General features: G+C 37.0%; 1 protein-coding gene and 2 long non-coding RNA genes across 12 annotated transcripts in view; all 3 read left to right on the top strand.

Moving 5' to 3' along the window:
• PLPP1 (phospholipid phosphatase 1) overlaps positions 1 to 24,515 on the top strand; it is a 96,045-nt gene that overhangs the window by 35,812 nt on the left and 35,718 nt on the right. For 4 of the 10 annotated variants that reach the window (XM_072826469.1, XM_072826476.1, XM_072826474.1 and 1 more), the window contains one exon: positions 23,519 to 23,670. The exons of 4 other annotated variants lie outside the window; for them this stretch is intronic. In XM_072826469.1, coding sequence (XP_072682570.1) covers positions 23,519 to 23,670 — 152 coding nt within the window. Of the gene's footprint in view, positions 1 to 20,898; positions 21,079 to 23,518; positions 23,671 to 24,515 lie in introns of those variants that run through there. 2 more of the 10 variants (XM_072826475.1, XM_072826470.1) reach the window with 2 other exon arrangements.
• LOC140633627 (uncharacterized) lies at positions 7,408 to 8,671 on the top strand. The gene is made up of 2 exons (XR_012031194.1): positions 7,408 to 7,556; positions 8,271 to 8,671. It is a non-coding gene; the product is annotated as an uncharacterized lncRNA (long non-coding RNA).
• LOC140633629 (uncharacterized) lies at positions 12,632 to 20,579 on the top strand. Its single transcript, XR_012031196.1, has 2 exons — positions 12,632 to 18,105; positions 18,999 to 20,579. It is a non-coding gene; the product is annotated as an uncharacterized lncRNA (long non-coding RNA).

Genomic DNA, 24,515 nt, shown 5'->3' with positions numbered 1-24,515 from the left:
AGCAGGTGATGCTGTATATCTCCTTTGACCAGTTGTCTTTTGACAGTTGGCTTCCTGAGCAAGTTGACTTAAAAAATTTTGTATTAGCAGGCTCAGCAGCCTATTCCTACAATAGGACAGCTAGCTTTTCTTTCTCTTTTTTGTCCTAAACAACCTAACTAGTTCTTTAGTTTTCCATTTCCTGTCTGTGTTCTTTTTTTCTTTTTGGCTAGTAGGTTTTTGTTTTGTGTTGTTTGGTTTTGGATGGTCTTTAGCCTTATATTGTGAAGGTAAAGGGGACTGGGTTTTTAATATATCAAGCTACAGTAAATATTTCCATATATTGTCTACACATTCTACTTTGGTGGTAACTAATTTTATAGCATTAAAAAGGGAGAAAAATCTGGGATTTAGTTTATGGAGATACTTACTTTTTCCCTAAAGAATAAATTCTAGCATAACTCGTAACTCTTATTTTAGCCTTCAGGCTGATGAAACAATGTGCAGCAGAGCATATAGTACTACCATTTAGATGAAAATATGCTGTACTGTCTTACTGTACTTCTATAAAGTGCAAGATGTTTGTTGTAGGTATTATTTGGCGCCGCTATCTCCAGGTAAAGTATTTAAAAACTATTCCTGTATTTGAGGAGATGATTGCTTGAAGATCAGGAAGTTCCTTTTAGTTATTCGACTTGGTACATTTCATCTTTTTCTAAAAAAAGTTTAGTTATAAAAATAATAGATGCTCCTGTCTGAATCTAAGAAAATCTATTATAAAGGAAAAAGAAATCACCCTTAGTTTTACTGCCTGAAGACAGTTAATACTTTGATGTTACTTCCTTTAGTTGGACATTTATTTTACAACATTATGAACACATTGCAAATTCAGTTTTCTTTTTTATTTACTAATTTTTGTAACCGATATTTTTGAGTTATTAACAAATGTCAAGCAGCATTTAAGTTAACAGCAATAAAACTAAATTAAAAAAAATAGCAGGAAAAGACTTGGATAGGAATACTTAAATTCTGGGATACTAAATTCTCATAATGTTGCTACTGAGTGAAGTGATCTTGACAATGTTGTAATGCAAATTTATTTTATTACAATAAATAGTATATTTGGCCTGTTTCTGGGCCTTAAATGTGTTAATAGCTTGCGGATTATTGTGAGGGTGTTCTTGTACATTCCTACAATAAATTTATTTGTTTTTTTAATAATTTATATAATACCAGATATAGAAGACAATTTTATTTTCTGTAAGATGATTTATGTTTGATGTAACTTAATACAAACACATACTTTGTAATTTGAATAGTAAGATTTTGGATGATAAAACTCTTTTTTTATTTTTATTTTTAAGAGAAAGAGCAGGAGAGGGGGGCAGAGGGAGAGGAAGAGGGGGAGAGAGATTCTCAAGCAGGCGAGGAGCCCAAAGTAAGACTCAATCCCATGACCGTGAGTTCGTGACCTGAGTTGAAATCAAGAGTCTGGATACCCAACCAACCTACCCAGGTGCCCCTGGATGATAAAATACTTTTAAGGTTGTAACTTTTTACAATCTGAAGTCTGTAATCTTTTTTTAAAAAATGTGTTCATCAGCTAATCAAAAAGATGCAACATTCAGAAAACTATAGATTTCCATGTTTTTGGAATTAAGGCTTCTTTATGGGTTTTAAGGATCCACTTTTTATTTGACATCAATTTTTTTCCTTCCCTTTTGGCTTCATGTATCTTCTCCCTTCTTATTCAATGTACATTTATTTTTGTAAATTTTTACATTTCTAGAAAATGTAAGATTAATTTGTATGCAGACTCTGAGAGTAATGGTAGCAACAATAAAGTAAGGATTAAATCAGAAGTCCCTATTTTGCAGTGAATAAGTATACATTTTCTAGAGTTTAAAATGTATACAGTTTGGGAATAGAAAAATTATCTGTGTTTAATGGGTTATTTTACATTTTTACATTAACTTGAATAGTGACTGAATATTGGCTTTTTTTTAGGTCTTGATAGTGACTGTGAGTACTTGCTTTTTTTTTTTTTTTTTTTTAGATATTGATTGCTCTGTCTTACTACCTTATAGTAAAAATGCTTAGCCTAAAATAATGGTGAAAAGACTGTTTTCTGTGGCCAACTTCTAAAACTCCTAAAGAGACATTGTATTATTCATAGTGACCTAAATTGCATCATGACAAACTATGGATATATTTGGATGTATGTGAAAAAGGCTTAAACTCTTTATATTATGTATACATACTCTTATTAAATTAGTGAGAAACAGATGAGTGCTCCAAAGTAAAATGAGCAAAGAGCATGAACAGAAAGTTGTCTGTAGAAGAAAAAAATTGCCAAAAGATATTTTTAAAAAGAGTTGATTTCTTAAGTTCATTTTAAAGCAACACTGAGAAAGTGGTTTGGCTTATTATATTGGCAAAGGGAAAAGCTTTCCCTAGCTTGTCAAGTATAGAAAATAAGTATATTCATATACAAAGCTGGTAGGAGTATAAATACATACTAAGAAAAATGTATCATTAAGACCTAGAAATTATACTTCAAATAGTTTACCCTAACGAAATAGTACCAGTTTTATGCAGGGAATTAGTTACAAGAATATTTATTACAGCATCATTTTTATAGTAGAAAATTAGAAATAGGGCTTAGGGAACTGTTTATGATTTATCCCAGTGAGGAAATATTGTGATACCATCCATTTTATCATTTTTTTATATTTATTGACCTGGAAAGATCTCTTTAAGATATTAAGTGGAGGGATCCCTGGGTGGCGCAGCAGTTTGGCGCCTGCCTTTGGCCCAGGGCGTGATCCTGGAGACCCAGGATCGAATCCCACATCGGGCTCCCCGTGCATGGAGCCTGCTTCTCCCTCTGCCTGTGTCTCTGCCTCTGTGTCTCTCTGTCTCTCTGTGACTATCATTAAAAAAAAAAAAAAAAAAAAAAAAGATATTAAGTGGAAAGAGGAAGAGTAATAATGGTTCTCTCTGATTACTTGTATATAAGATTACTTTCATTTTATTTCTTGCATTTCCTCTTTTATTTCTTCTCATGAACACATACTGTTTTGCACATTTTAATACCCACTAGAAATTACCTCATTGTCATTTTGATAAACATGAAGCTTAACGGTCTGAACTGTATACCCATTTTCACATAGTTGTTCCAGAAGCTTAACTGTTCTGTGTGAGGTTAGTTTTGTCTGTTTCCAAATAAGTTCAAAAGGAAAAAGATGTAAATAATGACATTTTCAAGATGCACAATAAATCAAAATAAAAACTCCATACCTCGTTCATGCTGGGTTGTCTGTGGACTTGAGTGGACCTACTGATAAATCTTATCTGTCTCCTTAGAGACAGAAATTTTGTCTTGCATGTAGCAGTATACCATAATTCATTTCTGATGCTAACCACCCAGAATGGGTGTCAGATTCCACTAGTTTAAGCTCATGATTTCCAAACTGCCCTCACTTTAGTTGTCAGCCATTAAGTTTGAAGTTCTCCAGGTCACCCAAAGTTCAGACCAACTGGCTACAAACCCAGGGGATTTCCATGACTGCCTACCCCTACAAGACTGCCTTCACTTAAGATGGCAGCCACAAGTTTGGGGGTTCCTAGGCAACCTGTAATTCTGATCAACCTACTACAAATTTGGAGGTTCCCATGACTCTCAGGTTAATAATTCACTAGAATGACTCAGAACTTAGGAAAGTGCTTTATTTTTTAATTACAGCTTTGTTTTAAAAGTAGGCTCCATGCCCAGTACGGAGCCCAGAGTAGGGCTTGAACTCATGACCCTGAGATTGAGACCTAAGCTAAGATCAATAGTCAGACACTAAACCAACTGAGCCACCCAGGCACCCCTATTACAGTTTTTTATAAAGGATCCATATCAGTACCAGCCAAGTGAAGATATACTTAAAGCGAAATGTGGGAGTTGGGAGGATCACGAATGCAGAACTTCTGGGCCCTTTCCCAGTGGAATCAAGGCTTGTCACCCTCCCAGCACTCTGATGAATTCACTAGGCTTCAGGTATCTAGTGTTTTTACTAGGGTTTTATTTATTTCATTCGTATTTGAGTAAGTGTGATTGATCCATTGGCCAGATTCTGATTGAGCCTCAATCTTCAGTCCCCTGGGGCTCCAAGTCCCACCCCTCTGAATACATTGCTGATCTTTGTGACGATCAGACCCATCCTGAGTCATCTTATCAGCATAAACACAGGTGTGATTTAACAGGTTTATGAATAACAAAGATACTCCTGTTACTTGGGAAATCCTAAGAATTTAGTCTCTTCATAGGAGCTGTAAACAAAGACCAGTGAGATTCTTTGTTATAGACACACCTTTGTATCTTTAACTCTATGGACTTGGTGCCTTGAACACAATTCAGCACTCAGAATACTCTATATTGAGTAATTTTAAGAAGAGGTTTTAGGTTTTCCCCTTCTTTCAGTCTATCTGCCAAAGTTTACTGAGGAATTGGACATTTTCTCCATTAGTAGGTTTCTGTTATTAAAGAAAACATGATACTGACGCTTGTTAAAATTGTGAGAAAGACTTTATTCAAGATTATTGCAATAGGAGCAAGAGATGGAGCTCAGCTCTGACTATAGCAGGGACAAGTGGGGATTTGTAGCCCAGAGCAGTGTGTGGAGGTCAGGAGATAGAAAATTACTAAGAGAAAACATCGAAGGTAGCAGGATTCTTACTCAAGGTATACCAGGACTTTAGACACCAAAAGTTGGTGATAAGGAACTTGACCAGGTATCACATGTGAAGGTATTAGCAACTGGGGGATTCTTGCTAAGGCTGAGCTATGGAGGCTCAGCAAGGACGGAGAAACACAGAAGGCCAAGACTGAACCCTTCTTGAGAACAGGGCTTAGAGGAACCTAACTAAAATTTGGTCAAGGAGAGAGTCTGTCACAATCTACTGTTGTTAATGATGAATTTCATCAAAGTATGTATTGTATATCATTATTAGCTTGTGATAGAAGAACATTTATATAAACCTATCTTAATGTGCAAAAAACCTTCAAGTTATTCAAAATTTTGTGTCATTTGAATTCCTGTTATATTTCCTTTGTTAGAAGTATTTGTTTATTAGAATTCCTTTATCCTAAGATGTGGATTATTCTAGTTTTTGGTTGGGGATTTTAGTGAATTCATTCTAGGGGATGATTATAAAAAAACACAGAAATGTCAATAATCTCCTAAGCCAAAATTTAAAATAATGTACTTTGGATTATCCTTTTGATGGTTGTATGGGTGAACATAACAACAACAAAATGCTTGGCTTTTGTATAGCATTCAGCACAAGTATTTTTCTAGCATTGATTATTCCTAAGATTTTTGCTACAACTGTTATTAGTGGAATATGTTAAGTAGATAAAAATTTTAAGGGCTAAAATACAACTTAGAAGTATTTTTCTATGCTTTTGGTAACGTAATTGTTTTCAATTTAATTTTTTTTTCTATCAATTTTTTTAAGTTGCCTTTACTCCCTTTATTAATGGCTGAGGAACAAGACAATATAGGATAACTTTTTTGGGTTGAATTGTTACAGAATACTGCATCTCCAGAATTTGAGATTTGATAATGTTTGAGGATGAGGGAAATCATTTACTGTAGGTATATGGATTTTCTGAAGTTCTTTGTTTCTGACACACAGTTTGAAAAATCCTGTTTCTTTAGGGTGACCTAAAGAAGACAAATGAAGCCCAATGTTTTTTTGAATAGCTACTTAGATGATAATTAGACATTGTTAGTCATGAAGAAGAAAGAATGGATGGGTTAATATATTTTTATAAGCTGTAAGGTAATACATAAGTAAAGTATTGTTTATGGTTAGAGTGTCCAGAAGCACCTTCCACTGTAGGATGCTATTGGTGTTTGCTGTTTTTTATGTCATGGTACGTCTCTCTTGACACCCTTTCTTGTACTAATCCAAGAAACTGGTATCAAACAGTGTATTGCTTCACTTGCCATGTTAACATAGGTATTGTGGCTGCCTTTTTCCATTTTCACCCCAACAGGCACAAGGCAGTAAGGTTTACTAGAGTAGGCATGATCTCTCTTGCCCCATTGTGTCCATACTGCTGAACACTGTACTTGACATGTCATGTCATAGGTGTTTAAAAATATATTTCAGGGGCAGCCCAGGTGGCTCAGTGGTTTGGCACCGCCTTCAGCCCAGGGCCTGACCCTGGAGACCCAGGATCGAGTCCCACGTCAGGCTCCCTGCATGGAGCCTGCTTCTCCCTCTGCCTCTGTCTCTCTCTCTCTCTGTCTTTCATGGATAAATAAAATCTTAAAAAGTAAACATAAAAAATAAAAATAAATTTCAAAGGGCGCCTGGGTGGCTCAGTCAGTTAAGCATCTGACTCTTAATTTTGGCTCAGGTCATGATCTCAGGGTCCTGGGATCGAGCCCTGCATCAGGCTCCCTGCTCATCAGGGAGTCTGTTTGTCTTCCTTTCCAAACTCGGTGCTTCCCCCACTCACATGCACACTCTTTCTCTAAAATAAATAGTAAATCTTTAAAAATATATTAGGTAGAAAAAAATTAATGAAAAACTGCTACATGTGAAATGGGGTAAGATTATTGCTTAAGTTTAATAATATAACTAGGACCATGAAAATAAACCTTAACTTTTTGTAAATACATTGTATATCCAAGTCATCTTTAATACAGGCGCTGGGGGGGGGGGGGGGGGGCAGTTGATGGGTGTTCTATATGTTGGCAAATCAAACTCCAATAAAAAATATACCAAAAAAAAGGCAAAAAAAAAAAGATCCCTCATTAAAACAGCTTTTCAGGAAAAAATGGGACACTTTATATTGAATATATATATCCTAATTACAGATATCTTAAAATATGGGGGAAATGTCTGAGTTAAAGAAATATAGTATTATGGAGGTGGATTTCTTAGGTTGGAAAAAAGTTTCACTGTTTACTTATTTCCATATGGAGTTGTTTCTTGTCAGTGTTGTTATGGAAAGTACTGATTCAATTAGTTCTGAGCAATTTTTCCAGCACTTTTTCTGTATATGAAGTAATACCAGATGCATCCCTAAGTAATTTGCCATGATCATGGATATTTTCTTAAGATTGCTTTTCATGTTATGTTTGGAAGATGTAATATGTAGATTCAGTATGTTAATGATAATACATCCATTTTATGGAACCCTTGAAAATATTCTGATAAATTTTAATTTTTATTGGATGTACTGAAAGAAAAGTTACATAAATATTGAGTATATACTGCCAGTAATGAAAACTGAAGCTCTCTTTGTGACTCAGTAGCCAAGCTTACTGAATTTCACTGCTGTTTTCTTAAATGCTGTGGCTTCTTGAAGGACTCATTGGGAAAAATATCGTCTCATAAAATTTTCTTTTTTTTTTAAAGATTTTATTTATTCATGAGAGACAGAGAGAGAGAGGCAGAGATACAGGCAGAGGGAGAAGGAGGCTCCCCACAAGGAGCCCGATGCAGGACTCCGTCCTGGATTCCGGGATCAGGATCTGAGCTGAAGGTAGCCGCTCAACCGCTGAGCCATCCAGGTGTCCCTTCATAAAATTTTCTTAAACATAGTTTCAGGGCTGGGGTGCTTAAGTGGCTTAGTTGGTTGATCATCTGACTCTGGTTTCAGCTCAGGTCATGATCTCAGGGTCCTGAGATCAAGCCCCTCATTGGGTTCCATGCTTGGAGGAAAGTCTGCTTGAGATGCACCCTTCCCCTCCCCGACCCCCCCCCCCCCCTGGCTCATATGTGCATGCTCTTTCTCTCTCTAAAATTAAGTATATCTTTTAAAAAATCGTTTCAAGGGTTGTTATGGAATGCCTTTGCTAAGGTTAAGGGATGAAGAGCTTTTGCTTCACACACTGAGCACAACTCTACAAAACTAGTAGACATTCTCTTCTAACTTTTCTATTGCATGTGTCTTGACAAATCTGCAGGGTTTAAAAGGGTTGAACATTATTTCTAGATGAGACCTCTGATTTTTGAGAAGTTCTAAAATCTCTCTTTCTCTCTCTCTCTCTCTCTCTCTCTCTTTCTTTCCCTTTCTCCTTCTCTTCTCTTCTCTTCTCTTCTCTTCTCTTCTCTTCTCTTCTCTTCTCTTCTCTTCTCTTCTCTTCTCTTCTCTTCTCTTCTCTTCTCTTCTCTTCTCTTCTCTTCTCTTCTCTTCTCTTCTCTTCTCTTCTCTTCTCTTCTCTTCTCTTCTCTTCTCTTCTCTTCTCTTCTCTTCTCTTCTCTTCTCTTCTCTTCTTTTCAAGATTTTATTTATTTGACACAGAGAGAGAACCAGAGAGTACAAGTGAGGGGAGCAGCAGAGGGAATGGAAGCCGACTCTATGCTGAGCAGGGAGCCTGATGCAGACTCTATGCTGAGCAGGGAGCCTGATGTGGGACTGAAGGCAGACACCTAACTGGATGAGCCACCCAAGCACCCAATTATGAGCCTTTTAAAGAAAGCTTATTTAAAATTATTTAATTCCTTGGTCATGTTATATGGTTACTTTAAACAAATATTTAGAATCCTAAATTTAGTTTCTGTTGAGAAACAGGACCTATGTTTAGAAATGTAAGCGTAAAACTGCTTATGTGAAACTAACGCATTTGTGATTGGAATGCAGAATCGGTGATGTAAGCCATAAAAAATAAACATGTCCAATGCAGCACAGGGATTTTGAATACTACCTTATTCAGTAATTGTGAAGTGTGAGCAAAAATAGTGTCTGTAAAGAAGTCACTTATGAAACATTTTGGTGTTTCCCTATAGCTATAAATAGCTTATGTCCTGTATCTGGCTTTTGGAAGATCACTTAATATTCTATTGTAGCCAAATTCCTGTGGGCTCCTTTAAATAAGAATTAAAAAAACTCTTCACCATTTTTAACAATTATTTATAAGCTTTTATATTTGGAATGAGAATAAGATAGGGTCTTAAAAATGGCAGTTCACTGCTTTATCATGAACTTGTGTTTCTAACATGACAAGAAGTGGAATTCTGTATTAATTTTTAAAGATTTTATTTTTTTGACAGAGATTTTATTTATTTGACAGAAAGAGTGAGTGCATAAGCAGGGGGGAGGAGCAGAGTGAGAGGGAGAAGCAGACTATTGGCTGAGCAGGGAGCCTCACTCGGGGCTCAGTCCCAGGATCCTGGGATCATGATTTGAGCCAAAGGCAGATGCTTAACCAACTGAGCCACCCAGGAGCCCAAGAATAGAATTCTGTATTACTTGTAGAAAGAAAACTTTTTTTGTGTTTTTACCCGTTTTTAGATTGTGAACAGTCAACACCAGTTCAGAGCATAATATCAGTGCAACCACCTTTCAGAAGGCAGGTCCCAGTTTCTACTTGACTAGTTGCTATTCACCAGAATACTAGCAGCAGGGAGTCATCTTTTTAATTAAATGACTTTCCAACAGGTGTTGTTGGCCTGGCTCTCTTGGCTTAGATGCTGGGGTGGGGGGTGGAGATCTAATTTGTGATGTATCTAGGGAGATTGTAAGCAGAGGTCTCTGGCAAAGCAGTAGAAGTGGGGTGAATGGGCTACTGAGTCAATGGGTTTCTAAGTAGAAAACCTGGGAGTTTTGAAGCGCACTGTGCCAGTTATGTGTTTAGTTAAATATGTATGTGTGTTCAATCAGATCGATTCTTATACCTGAGTGTTAATCTTCTGATAGACCTAAAAGCATTCTTTTAGGAGTTCTCAAGATTTGAAAGAAAAGAATGAGCTTTCTGTCAGATTAATTTCTCTCTGACTTGTTTAATTTGTGCTGTAAATTATCTGTTTCCAGGGTGGAGAGTGATTTTATTTCCTGTGTCCCTAGAAGAGAAAAATTGGGCAAGGAAATGAAAAGAGTAGCTGGAAAGGCAGCCATTTTGTTTACTATAGAGTTTTACTTTCTCTCCTTGAAATTATTGTAATCTGGATGCCTGTTGTTTGGTTTAGAACTTTTTCATATATGGTAAGTGGAAGCCTGTCTTCTATCCTATGACTGTTTCCTGTTTATGAATTACTACTAGGTTACAGATTCTTTATCTTCTCATAACAGCTCTCTGAGCTTTGTAGGTATTTTTCCTTTATAGCTACCAAGGGCGTAGTTGGAATTTTAACCTGAAGTCTGCTTTACTCTTTTATTCACATACTTTTTGACAGCACTTCATTGTCTTCAGTGTGGAGTAGGTCTAAGTCTTGTAAAGTCGTCTTTTTTTTTTTTTTTTTTTTTTTTTATCAGTTGGAAGTTATGAATGTGAGTCAAGGTAGTGAAGAGTAGATTAGGGAAGAGTGGCAGAAAGCTTGGGTTAGTGTGATAGCAAGCGACCAAAGGTTAAAGTGGAGCTTGTCTGCCTAGGTTGACTTTACTGGAGGAGTTTCTGACCTGACCTATACTCTTTAAGAGTGAAAATTTTATTTTGGATATGTTTCTTTGTGCCACTCCTGAAATTCAGTGTGACTTTATACAAGCACTTAATCTCTTCATATGTATTTCTCTAACTGAAAAAGGATGTTTTTCTGTTAATCAGAAAGCCATGAGAAGAGGATGGGTTTCACTTATACAAACATCACACCTATATCAAAGTCTGTTCTTGTTTTTAAAAATAGAGTTCACTGATTTTGCTTCCTGTGTAGCAAACTACTTTGTTGTATTTTGGGGAAAGTCAGTGCCAATTATTCACCTTTTTAGTGGAAGTAAAATGCTTTGCATGTATTTTTTTTCCCCCTAATCTTCTTGTCTAATTTTACTTCTCGTTTAGAGCTTTCATAGGCTTTTCTGTAGACCTTACAGCAACTCTGGAAGAATGTCTGGTAGTTTATTGTACTTGAGATAGTTCAGTAGCCTCCTTGGGAATCTTTCAAGAATAAGCTGGTCCTCTGCCTCCCCAAATTAGTAAGAAAGTCTCAGTTCCCTTTCCTACTTCAAAGATCTGGTTCATTGGCTGTCTCAGCCATTTTTTTTTTTTTTTTTAATTTTTTTTTTTTTTTTTTTTATTTATGATAGTCACACAGAGAGAGAGAGAGAGAGGCAGAGACATAGGCAGAGGGAGAAGCAGGCTCCATGCACCGGGAGCCTGACGTGGGATTCAATCCTGGGTCTCCAGGATCGCGCCCTGGGCCAAAGGCAGGCGCTAAACCGCTGCGCCACCGAGGGATCCCTGTCTCAGCCATTAAACTTACATGGTCATGTCCTAGTTGATGCCATTTCTAATAACTTAAGCCCTTCCATAATCTGAGTTTCAAGCATTCTGCTTTCTAATCATTACCTTCATGGAAACAATTCCTCTCAGTCACCAGCAGTTCCCAAGTTGTTTATTAGTCTAGTGGTCCTCTAGTGGTCTTCATGTTATTTGATCTATTAGCAGCATTCAAAAAAACACTTAAAAAGTGTTTGATTTTGAAATAATTTTAGACTCTCATACAAGTTGCAGAAATAGTAGAGAGTGTTCCCTCCTCCCTTGACTCAGCTTCCTCCAGTGATAACTTTTTACATAGCTACGGTGGAAGTCTCAGTACTATAACTGAAATATAGATCTTACTCAGATTTCACCGGTTTTTACATGTAGTTTGTATATGTGCGTGTTTACATTTGTGTGTGAAATTCTATGAAATTTATCACATGTAGAGATTTGTGTAACTGTTCACAACTGTTGATCACCCTACAGAAACTCCCTTAGACTCTTTAGTCATACCTTTCCCCAGTCCCTAACACCTGACAAATTTTGTCATTTATGTTATATAAATGGATTCATACAGTATATATTTGAAATTGATTTTCTGAAATTGACCTTTTTTTTACTCACAACTGAGCATATCGATAATTCATTTTTTATGTTGAATAATATATGGATGTATTGTAGTTTATTTTTCTGTTTGAGGGAAATCGTGGTTCTTTCCAGTTTTTGACTATTACAAGAAAAGCTCTATGAGGTTCATTTTTTGTATGTGTGTACGGATGACTAATTGTTCTAACATCATTTGCCAAAGAGATTGCTCTTTCTCCATTGGATTGCTTTTGTATCTTTGATTTAAAAAGAAAGAAAAAGATGGCTATATTTGTAAGGATTAACATAAGTTTTCATTTTTATAGGGTAGATACCCAGTACTGGAATTGCTGTCTTTTGGTAAATGTATGTTTAAATTTTGAAGAAACTGCTAAATTGTTTTCTGGAGTGACTATACCATTTTTCATTCTCACCAGAAATTATTAAGAGATCCACTTGTGCATCTTCACCAACACTAATGTATTTTTCAATTTATTTATTTACCTTTTGAGATTTTATTTACTTATTCATGAGAGGCAGAGAGAGACAAAGACACAGGCAGAGGAAGAAGCAGGCTCCATGCAGGGAGCCCGACATGGGACCCGATCCCCGGTCTCCAGGATCATGCCCTGGGCCAAAGGCGGTGCTAAACTACTGAGCCACCCAGGCTGCCCTTATTTTATTTTATTTTTTTTAAAGATTTTATGGGCAGCCCTGGTGGCTCAGTGGGTTAGTGCCGCCTTCAGTCCAGGGTGTGACCTTGGAGACCTGGGCCGGAGTTCCATATCGGGCTCCCTGCATGGAGCCTGCTCCTCCCTCTGCCTGTGTCTCTGCCTCTCTCTCTCTCTCTCTCTCTCTCTCTTTCTCTGTGTCTCTCTGTGTCTCTCATGAATAAATAAATAAAATCTTAAAAAAATATTTTATTTATTTATTCATGAGAAACAACAGAGAGAGCAAGAGGGGCAGAGACACAGGCAGAGGGAGAAGCAGGTTCCATGCAGGGAGCCTGATGTAGGACTTGATTCTGGGACTCTGGGATCATGCCCTGAGCCAAAGGCAAACACTCAACTGCTGAGCCACCCAGGCATCCTTGTATTTTTCATTTTAGACATTCCAACAGATATGTAGTGATGTATCTCTAGTTAGGACTTTAATTTGCTTTTCTCTAATGGCTATTGATGTTGAACATCTTTTCATGTGGTTGCTGAATACTTGTGAATCCTCTTTGGTGAAGTATATGTTCAAGTTTTTGCTTATTTTCTGGTGAGATTTCTATTTATTTAATATATAATATATATTTATATATATTTATATTTATTTATGTATTTTTCCCATGGAGTTTAGAGAAATCTTCATTTATTCTGGCTACATAGTCTTGTTGAATGTGTGATTTGCATGTATTTTTTTTCCCTGTGGGTATCTTGCCTTTTCATTCTGTTAAATGTCTTTTGAGAGTAGACATTTTTAATTTTGAAGAATCAAATTTATTGATAATTTTTTTTGTTATAAAGATTATTTGAGAGAGAGAGAATGAGCAAGGGGAGAGGGAGAAGGAGAGAAGCAGACTCCCTGCTGAGTGGGGAACCTGACTTGAGGTTCAGTCCCATGACCCTGAGATCATGACCTGAACTGAAATTAAGAGTTGGACGCTTAGGTGACTGAGGCACCCAGGCACCCTAATATTTTTTCTGTGTTTTTTGGTGTTGTGTCTAAGAACTCTACCTATTAAAAGTAGCCCTATTAAAAGACTTCTAAAAATTTGTCTTCTAAAACTTTTATAGTTTTCTGTGTGAACGACTTTGTGTTAAGTTTTTTTTTTATGAAGTATGAGGTAAAGTTGAGGTTCATTTTTTGGTATGTGTGTATATATGACCAGTTGTTCCAACATCGTTGTCCGAAAAGACTCTCCTTTCTCCACTGAATTGCTTTTGTGCCTTTTTGAAAAAGCAATTAGTAGGCTATATTTGTGTGGGTATATTTCTGAACTTTGTTCTTCTTTCATCAATACCTATGTCTTTGCTTCCTTGTATATCACGTCTTTTTTTTTTTTTAAGCAGTAGAGTAACAGTCAACTTTTGTTGGATATTAATTGTGAATTAGGCAATGGAAGGATTCAAGGGTGCCAGGCAAAAGTCATGGTCAGGAATGCCAAACGTGCTTCCACACTGGGCACTCTTCCGTGGTACTTGTGTAGCCGTTCATGTTTGAGTTCCTTGTAAGAAGGACAGTAGTTGAAAAGCACATAAGCAGCCAGCACCACAGAAATCCCAGGGACGCCCCCTTTCTTCACATTGATATACTTGTTGTAATACCAGTAGTAACCTCTTTTTTTTTTTTTTTAAAGATTTTATTTATTTATTCATTGGGGGGGGGAGGCGGGCAGAGACACAGGCAGAGGGAGAAGCAGGCTCCATGCAGGGAGCTTGATATGGGACTTGATCCCAGGTCTCCAGGATCTCACCCCAGGCTGAAGGTGGCGCTAAACCACTGAGCCACCGGGGATGCCCAGTAACCTTTTTAAATGCTCCAACAATGCCCTTAGGGATGAAATCCCGCATCAGTATCCAACCTGGCAGCTCTCCTAGTTTCACCTCCATGAGCTTCTTCTCCTTTACTGGTACGGATGAGGATGATGCCATCTTGGAGTCCTGGGTGTCCGCTCTCTATCACGTCTTAATTACTGTGGCTTTATATTGGTTGGTAAAAATATGTATTGAAGCTAAAAATCAAGTGGAGAAAACAATGTAGCTCACAATTTCATGAAGTGTAACTCCTCCAACTTAATTTTTTTTAGAATTATTTAGCTGTTTGCTTCCCCTGTCTTTCCACATAAATTTTATTTTATTTTTAAGTAGGGGCTCAAACTCATGACTCTGAGATCAAGACCTGAGCTCCAGATAAATTTTATAATCAGCATATCTACAAAAAAATATATGGCAGGTATTTTTATAAGAATTACATTAAAGCTATAGATCGATGTGGGGGAGAATTGACATAATTACCTTGTTAAAATCTTTCAGTCCCTGAAGATAACGTCTTTACATTTATTTAAGAAAAACACCATTTCATCAATGTTTTATAGTTTTCAGTGTACAGATCCTATATATGTACTTAGATTTATACTTAAGTATTTAAATTTTTTGAACTTTTTCTAATGGTATTGTGCCTTTAATTCTGGTTTCCAGTTGTTTGATACGTTGCTATGATATAGACATACGATTGACCTTATATCCTGTGGCTTTGCTATACATCTAGTTCTAGGAGTTTGGGGATAGATTTTTTAAGATTTCCTATACTCCCCTGATTTTAATTTTTCCTTACTGACTGCTTTTTCTCATTCTCTTTGCAAGTTCCTTCTCTTCTGACTTTTTAATTTTGGAGGTTCTTGGGTCCTCTTTTCTATCTATACTCATTTCTTGGTGATCTCATCCACTTTCCACCACCTCTGTCCAACATCTTCAACTTGGACTTCTTCTGTGGATTTTATGTCCAGCTGCCTACTTGATATCTCATCTAATGGGCTCCTCAAACTTGATGCATCAAAGTATGAACTCTTAGGTTTGTCCATTGCCCACTGTAATATTTTGTCTCAAATCTTCCCTCTCTCAGTTAATTTAACTGAGACAGTTTATTTATTTTTGTTTTTATTTTTTAAAAGGTTTTTATTTTAAGTAGGCTCTACACCTAACATGAGGATCAAACTCACAACTCTTAGATCACCAGTTGCATGCTCTATTGACTGAGCTAGATAGTCAACTTCCCTCAGTTAATTTAACTTTAAACTTATGGTCTCTCAAATGGAAAACCTTGGGTCATTTTTCATTCCTCTTTTCCCACACTAATATCCAATCCATCCATCAACAAATACTGTTGACTCTACTTTGAAGGTGAATCTACAACTTGACCACCGTAAGATCTGTGCTGTATCTTTGGTTCTTCCTCACTTCAAACCTAGTGCCTGGTACAGAGTAATAGGAACCTACTTAATTGTTAAATTGAATGATTGCTTCCTTGTTAAAAAATGGTACTCAAGATTTTGAGATCTTGCTTTCTCTAGTTGAATTATAATGTCCCTTAACATTGATGGAAATAACAGTTATTTTTATATCTTCCTTAAGTTTCCTGAATTCATCAGACTTCTATTACAGATGGAGTTCTTTAATGTTTTGGTTTATACACTGAATTGTGTTCAAACACTTTTCAGAGTTCTGTCTTTAAGATTTAGTTGATAGAGTTTCAAATAGAATATTCTAGTTTCAGTTAATTTTAGCTATAATTTACTATTCTGGTTGAGAAAATGATTTTTCATTTAAAAAACCCTCCTGCGGGATCCCTGGGTGGCGCAGCGGTTTGGCGCCTGCCTTTGGCCCAGGGAGCAATCCTGGAGACCCGGGATCAAGTCCCACGTTGGGCTCCTGGTGCATGGAGCCTGCTTCTCCCTCTCCCTCTGCCTATGTCTCTGCCTCTCTCTCTCTCTCTCTCTCTCTCTCTCTGACTATCATAAATAAATAAAAATAAAAAAAAAATTAAAAAAAAAACCCTGCTGCTAGTAAATTTTAATAATGAAATATACTCATATCAGCACTCTATATAACTTGGGAGTGAGTATGTTATATATAACGTGACTGCTCTGAATTGTTTACAGCAAAAGAAATGCATTCAGTGCTTTAAGTAATAAAACTGATCTTAGTTCCTTTTTCTTGAGTCTTGTTTTTTGATGTAGTTCAGTAATTATTTTTGTTTCTGGCTCATTCCCTCTGTTCCCTGAACTTTATTTTATCATGTACTCGCATGTACCCGAGTGCACTTTATTTAATGCATGAATGGGGCAGAGTAACTTCACAGGTTTTCTTGAATAGTAACCACACTTTCTGCTCTTTAAATATAAGCAGAAGGAAAATAAATAAGGCGTTGACATATTCTTTTTACTATCTTGTTAAGTATGATTATATCTTAGGTCTTTACCAGCATCTTTGACAACTCATATTTTCAAAATTGACTCTTTCCTACTTGAAATTTTCCCCATCGGTGAGTAAACAAAGGTAGGTCTTCAAATGACATGATAAGGTAGACTAAGTAAACGCACACTTCCCTTACCTGTTTAGCCTAGGGCCATAGTAACATCAAAAATAATAATAAACCCATTATTTTACAGTTTAGTCTATATCTTTAGGTTCTTTATTGTTCTAGTCTCCATCTACGTCCTTTCCTTCCTGTTGAGGCATTAGGAGAAGAATATGATCTCTGAGGTATTTCACAAATGGACATCATCCTTTCTGTTGGGTGGTGTCTTTTATCTGCCAGTGGAGTCTTTTGCTTTCAAGGCTAGTGACATGTGGTCCCTGACCTCAAGGTGCCTGAGAGCTTTGTGTCAGGATTTCTCAGGTGGATGCCTACTGCTCTTAGCCCTGGGGCAGTGTGTCCCTTAAGGATTTGCTGCTTTGGACTCAGGAGTTGCAGGCCTCTCTTCTCTGAGTATCAGATCGTTTTATATCCCCGTAATAGAATATCATTCAGAAGCAAAACAGAATGAGATATTAGTCTATTCTACATGGATGGGGATCCCTGGGTGGCGCAGGGGTTTGGCGCCTGCCTTTGGCCCAGGGCGCGATCCTGGAGACCCGGGATCGAATCCCACGTCGGGCTCCCGGTGCATGGAGCCTGCTTCTCCCTCTGCCTGTGTCTCTGCCTCTCTCTCTTTCTCTCTCTGTGACTATCATAAATAAATAAACATTTTAAAAAAAATTTATTCTACATGAATGAACCTTAAAACATTATTTTGTTGAAGTGTTTGTATAGTTTTCACTATTAGAAGAGTTCCCTTCACGTGTGTTAAAACAAAAAGTTCTTGCCCAGTTTCTCAGTTCTACTAGGCACCCCACACTGCTAATCTTTCCAACTAACACCTTTGTTTATATCATGTTTTTAAGATGCTGAATATTTGTGTGGAAGAAGTTAAGGATATTGTGTGACCATGTTTTGTTTTGTTTTTTTTTAAAGATTTTATTTCATTTTAAAGAGAGAGAAAGAGCGCTCGTACACATCATTTGCAGGAGGAGCAGAGGGAGAGAGAGAATCCAAATCAGACTTCCTCCTAACAGGGAGCTCAACATGGGGCTTTATCGCATGACCCTGACTCAAGTTGAAATCAAGATTTGGAGGCTTAACTGACTGAGCCACCAGGCACTCTGACCATGTCCTTATGTTATCATTTCCTGTCTCTGGTAAAGGATGGAGAAGTGCTCTTGTGGTATTTAGCTGGTGGAAGTGGTGACACTCTCTTTTAAACTATGATAAATATTCACTGGTAGAAAGTGGAAGGCTATATTTATATGTGGGAGTAAGTATCAGTTTACCATACAGAAAATCTGATTCCTTTTTTTTTTTTTTTTAAAGATTTTATTTATTTATTTATGAGAGGCACAGAGAAAGAGGCAGAGGAAGAAGCAGGCTCCCAGTGGGGAGCCTGATGCAGGACTTGATCCCGGGACCCTGGGATCACACCCTGAGCCAAAGGCAGACACTCAACCACAGTGCCACCCAAGTGTCCCACAAAATCTGATTCTTATATATGGATGAATATGACTAGCCACATGGGCGTATTAAAAAGCAAAATGTAGGAATGTAAAGTGATACTTTGGAAGACTTTGGAAAATAGCTTAGCAAGTGCTTGAAAAGTTAAACATAAACTTACCACATAAACATATACCATATGACTCAGCCATTTTGCTCTTAGGTGTCTACTCATTAGGAAGGACAATTAGTCCTACTAGGCAAAAACTGAAACAACCCAATTATATCTATACTGGTGAATGATAAATTAGATGTAGATACATGCAGTAGGATAGTATTTAGCAATAAAAAAGGAACAAAGTGCATGCTACAATGTGGATGAACCTCAAAAACATTATGCTAAGTGATAAAAGGACTTAAGAAATACCACATATTGAATGATTTCATTCATTTGAAATCCTCAGAAAAGGCAAAGCTATGTAGAAACAGAAAACAAATGAGTAAGGTTGCCTGGGGTTGGCCATGGGAGCAAGGGTTGAATACAAATGGGCTTGTGAGAAATGTTTGGATAATCAAAAAGTTCTAAAACTGGATGGTGGTGATGGTTATACAACTTTGTAAATTGGCCCAGATCACTGAATTATATACTTAGAGTGGATGAATTTTATGGTATGTAAACTATATACTTAAAAGTAAATAGTTTTTTTTTTTTTCAAAAAGGGAATGAAAATGAATTTTATAAACTGAAGTATTAAGGAAAACATTGTTTGACAAATGTAGTCATTTGGCTGATGATGAAAAGGGATTGTTTGGAGATGTAACCTTTCAGGTAAAAGGAAAAGGGTGTTTGATTTACTTTGATAAAAAAGTAAATGGAACCCTTCTCTTTTCTTTGAAATCTGTAGTTAATGCTAATACCATCAGATGTCTTAAATTTTTGCATTTCTCCATATTTCTGTACATTGTGGATGATAGAGTATATTGCTATTATATAAAATAACCTTTTTGAAAAAAGGGCCTATAATGGCCTATAATTCCACATAAAAATACATTCTTAGGAAATAATTAGAAATGAAAACAAGGATTAGTATCTGCAAGTGTTCACTCTAGCATTACATAGGGTAATCAAAGAATTAGTGATCTGGGGAGACTGGGTGGTTCAGTGGTTGAGTGTCTGCCTTTGGCTTAGGTCATGACCCTGGGGTCCTGGGATCCAGTTCCACATCAGGCTCCCCCCGGGGAGCCTGCTTCTCCTTCTGCCTATGTCTCTGCCTCTCTCTCTGTGTCTCTCATGAATAAATACATTAAAAAAAATTATCTATTTGTTCTCAAAGTAGGAGGAGTGTTTATAATTGTTTTAATTATGGCTCTGTTGGTTGCAAGGAGCAGAATTCCTTTCTAACTAGCTGAAGTAAGGTTGGGTTTTGTTGAAAGGGTATAGGGCACTCTAACAACTCCAAAATAGCAAGATCAGTGAGGCCCTCTGGCAATGGGGAGCCAAAGCCGCTTTCCCATTTCTCACTTTCAAGGGCCAGGCTAGTCACTTTTCTTTTCTTTGCAGACCTGTTTTGTTCTCAGCCTCTTCAGCGAATCTTTCTTGTGCATGGTTCAGACTGCTTGCCAGCTCTGACTGAGTCAGTCTTTGTTCCAATTCCAAAATTCCCAGAGCAGGAATCTGGACGAGGTCATCTTTTTGAGCCTGATATAGATCATTGAACAAATGGTGATTTGATCTTCTCCATCCCCTTTTTGGGGTCTATGTTCAGGTTTAGTGAAAATGAAATGGTGTTGAATAATGACATTGATATAATAGATTTCATGGACTTATATGTGATTGCAAATATTATTAATTTAAAAATATTTCTTAGGCCTTCTGTGATAGAATTACTTTTCTTCACTCACACTCTCAAAAGAAGAGTGTGCATTTGTGATGGATTCCTGCTTTTTAAAAAATGTTTATTTTTTTAATCATTCCTCACTAAAATCTCTGTAGTGTGGCTTCCACCCTTTCTTTCTTTTCTTTCTTTCATCTATCTATCTATCTATCTATCTATCTATCTATCTATCTATCTATATTTTTACTTATTTATTCATGAGAGACACAGAGAGAGACAGAGGCAGAGACCCAGCAGAGGGAGAAGCAGGCTTCATGCCGGGAGCCCGATGCGGGACTCGATCCCAGGACTCCAGGATCGCGCCCCGGGCCAAAGGCAGGTGCCAAACCGCTGAGCCACCCAGGGATCCCCTATTTTTAGAAAATATTTTATTTATTTATTTGAGAGAGAGAAAATGAGTAAGCAAGAGACAGAGAGAGAGAGAGAGCCTGAGTAGAGGGGAGGAGCAGAGGGAGAGGAAGAAGCAGGCTCTCCCGTTGAGCAGGGGGCTCAATGTGGGGCTAGATCCCAGCACTCCAGGATCATAGCCCAAGCTGAAGGCAGATACTTAACTGACTGAGCCACCCAGGCGCACCCTCTGCCCTCCTTTTCCTTATTACCATTTTTACTAAGTCTGGCCCTTGAAAATGTATTGGGTGTTGTGGATGCATCATCACCTCCTGAGGTGCTCTCTCTGGACTTGGCCTCAGTGATGTAACTCTCTCCTGACTTTCTTCACCCTCCAGATCTGACTCAGTGGATCTTCCTCCTGTGCTCATCCCTTTAGTGTTGCCGCTGCTTTGTGCCTCACCCTGCACTTCATTTCATTTCATATCCGTCCTGGAGTTTTTTTACCTCTGTGGCTTCAGAGATGCTTACGTGCCAAAACTTCTGTCTTTACCATACACCTTCTGCTGGGTTCTATGGTAACCACTGGCTTTTTGAATATCATCAGAGCTTCTCTTTTGAACCTTCATAGCTTTTTGTACCTTTTTATTCTCTGCTGCACTTACCTTATTACTTACCTGTATTATACCTGTATTATTATACCTGTATTATACCTGTATTACTTACCTTATTACTTACCTGTATTATACTTACCTGTATTATGCCTTATTCAACTTTGTATTCCTGGTAACACCTACTAGAATTCTTTGACAGTGGATTCACTCAATATTTTCCCATTTATATATTCTTGTTTTTAAAAATAGGCTGATTATACTTGCATGGAATTTAATTTTATTTCCTTCCTATCCTAAAAATAATACCCACAAACTTTTTTTTCCAAATCTAAAAATAATTTCCAACATAGTTGTTTTGGTCAAAGGGAAAAAAACCCCAACTTAGTGGATGTGCTTGTTAAGAAAAATTTTCAATATATTTGGGCCTATTAATAAGAATTTTTCCTGAGAATAAGAACATAAAGCCTACTGCATTTTTAAAAAAGATTTATTTATTCATGAGACACACACACACACACACACACACACACACACACACACACACACACACAGAAGCAGAGAGACACAGGGAGAGGGAGAAGCAGGCTCCATGCAGGGAGCCTGACATGGTACTCGATCCTGGGTCCCCCAGGATCATGCCCTGGGCTGACGGTGGTGCTAAACCACTGAGCCACCTGGGCTGCCCCCTACTGCATTTTGGATGCTGATCATATGTGGATTTAATTTCTATACTAGATATCTTGTCTTACTACAAAAGAAAGAAATCATGGAAAAATTCAATTCCAAAATATGCAATGTAGAGATTGAAAGTTTCCTTGTTATGTTATAGAATTATTGCAAGTAGAATTGAACTGTAGAAATGATGGTTCTTTGTGAATACAAAATAAATTTGCTCATGGGGTAAAAATATGGCTGTTGGTTGAAGGATGAACATCTAGTTATTGTAGAGAGCAGGCAGCAACTGATGTCACAGATCTGCTTATTAGCCTCCACAGCATATGCTGCTGTGTACAAGATGTTTGTGCTGCAGCTGTGGTATCTGTATTAAAGGCTTGGGCATTTCGCCCTATTCCTCTGAATGCAGACAGTTTCGTGAATCAGAGGATAGTCTGAAATCAGACATGGAGGTAGTATAAGTATCAGTTAGCAAAGTCAGTTCTAGCTTATTTATTTATTTGTAATCATAACTATTACTAGAAGTATACTTCGAGAGCCTTGTGAACATCTTAAAGACTTGTAATGGGTTGCCACTTTTGACAATTGGTTTAACACAAAGATAGAAACTTTGGTGTATGTATTTAGGGTATAGATGAGAAACAGGAAGATAAATAAAAGAACTAGGAATGTGCTTCTTTTCATTTAGCTTCTGGAGATAGAACATATTTGATATTTACATTAAGGACACTCAGGCAGAGTGGTAGAGTTGTTTGTCTTTCAGCCTTTGGGATTTTAGTGGAATTAATGAAACCTTTAAATGGTCATTAAGACTTGGAGCTTCATAGAAAGAACACTTGAACATACAGTGAGTATGGTAGCTTGTGATTATGGCATTACTGCTGGGAAAATGGATCTCCGAGGGAGAGAATCTTCCACACTTGGATACGTCTTGACACAGACCTCATGTTGAAGGTTTCTGCTAACTAGATTTGTAGTTGGTATGCTGCATATTAATCAGTATGTCTACTTCTGTGAAGTAAAGGAGAACTGAATTCTTAAAGCTGACTTGCAGGGCAAAGACCTTTTAGGAGGTGAGTGTAAGACCTAATCTTGAGGGAAAACACAAATGAAAACAGAACTGTGTTTTGGTGTTTTTGTGCTTGACTTCGTTGTCTGTTTTTCTCAAACTTGGTTTAAGTTCAGGTCTTTTTCACAGCTCTAAACTTGGTATAGATGGTACAGAAGTAAGTGGATAGCACATTATTTAGATACTCTGACAGTTTTGCCATGACCTTGTCCTGTCTACATGTGGTAGTAACATAGAGACAAAATGGGTAATGTCAAAAAGCTGTTTTACTTTTGGAAGGAAAATGCATGACAAATCGGTTTGGGAATAGGTTGAGAAACCCTCTGACTGAACGGCAAACAAGAGCATAAGAAGCAATTTTTTTTTTTTTTTTTTTTTTTTTTTTTGGTCTTCTCTAAAATCCGTTTAGTGTGTTTGGGCAGAAACAAAGGGAAGAAGATACTCTTAGTTAAATTGGTTAAGCATTGTTCCTCTTCCTACCTTAATCTAAACTGTAATCTTTCTAACTTCTGTTGCATGCATTGCTGCATTCCTTTTTACGTGTGCTCTTATTTATTTTCATGGCAAATGCATTTTTAAACAGTCTCTGGGATAATTATTGCCATTAATTAATTTTCATATTACCATTTTAATGATATTTTCATTTATTCCTTTTGCTAGCTGGATTGCCTTTTGCAATTCTTACTTCAAGGCATACCCCCTTCCAACGAGGAATATTCTGTAATGATGAGTCCATCAAGTACCCTTACAAAGAAGACACCATACCTTATGCGTTATTAGGTGGAATAATCATTCCATTCAGTATTATTGTTGTAAGTCAAATCCACTTTTCCAAGTTTATCACTTTTGGGCAGTTGGCTTAATTTTGTGTTAATCTGTTAATTATTGAATGCTTAAATGTCCAAAACTATGTTTTTTAACCTTTAATTGAGCATGTTATTTGATTAAGATCTCAGCTTTTTTAAATGGGACCAGAGGAATAACAGTGTATAATTAGAAGAACCTTACTGAAGGTGTGTAGCTTTTATGCTAATCTTTTCCAAGTCATGTGATTTTAAAACACTAATTTGGTGTTATTGCAGCACATGCATAGACACATGTTACAGCAGTATGTTTTTAGCATACTTTATATGTAGGGTATTATTTTGTAATTTGTGGAATCTGTGTGTATGTACCTACTTTCTAGTTGCCGAGTTCTAAAAAATAAAAATAACTAACTAATGTTAAGTCTTCATTCTAACCCATGTTAAAGAATTATTAGATAATGCCAGAAACTAGAGAGAGAAGCCAAAATTTCTATATATAATCAGCAGTGAATACAAGAGAATTTTTGCTAGTTCTGAAACATAATAGTAACTATTGCTTTTAGGATTTTAGGTGGGAATGATTAGAGATTGTGCTCCAAGGAGATGGCTTCAAGGGATTGGATCAGATTATAATTTCTTGACTGAGAGAGTCTATGACTTAGATTAAATAGCTGTACGCTCCATGGCTTGTAAAAGGCAAAAGATTTATACGATCTGAAAAGAAACCAGAGTATGCTCCATGGCTTGTAAAAGAAGATTTATATTGGTTAAAAGTAGAAAATACAGTCCCATCCAGGAGATAGGCCAATAAGATGACATATATGTCTTGTCTTTTTTGGTATTTATTGAAA

This window comes from Canis lupus, chromosome 5 (assembly GCF_048164855.1).
Source record: "Canis lupus baileyi chromosome 5, mCanLup2.hap1, whole genome shotgun sequence".
Classification (NCBI taxonomy): domain Eukaryota; kingdom Metazoa; phylum Chordata; class Mammalia; order Carnivora; family Canidae; genus Canis; species Canis lupus.
This window is presented reverse-complemented; position numbering and strand designations above follow the sequence as displayed.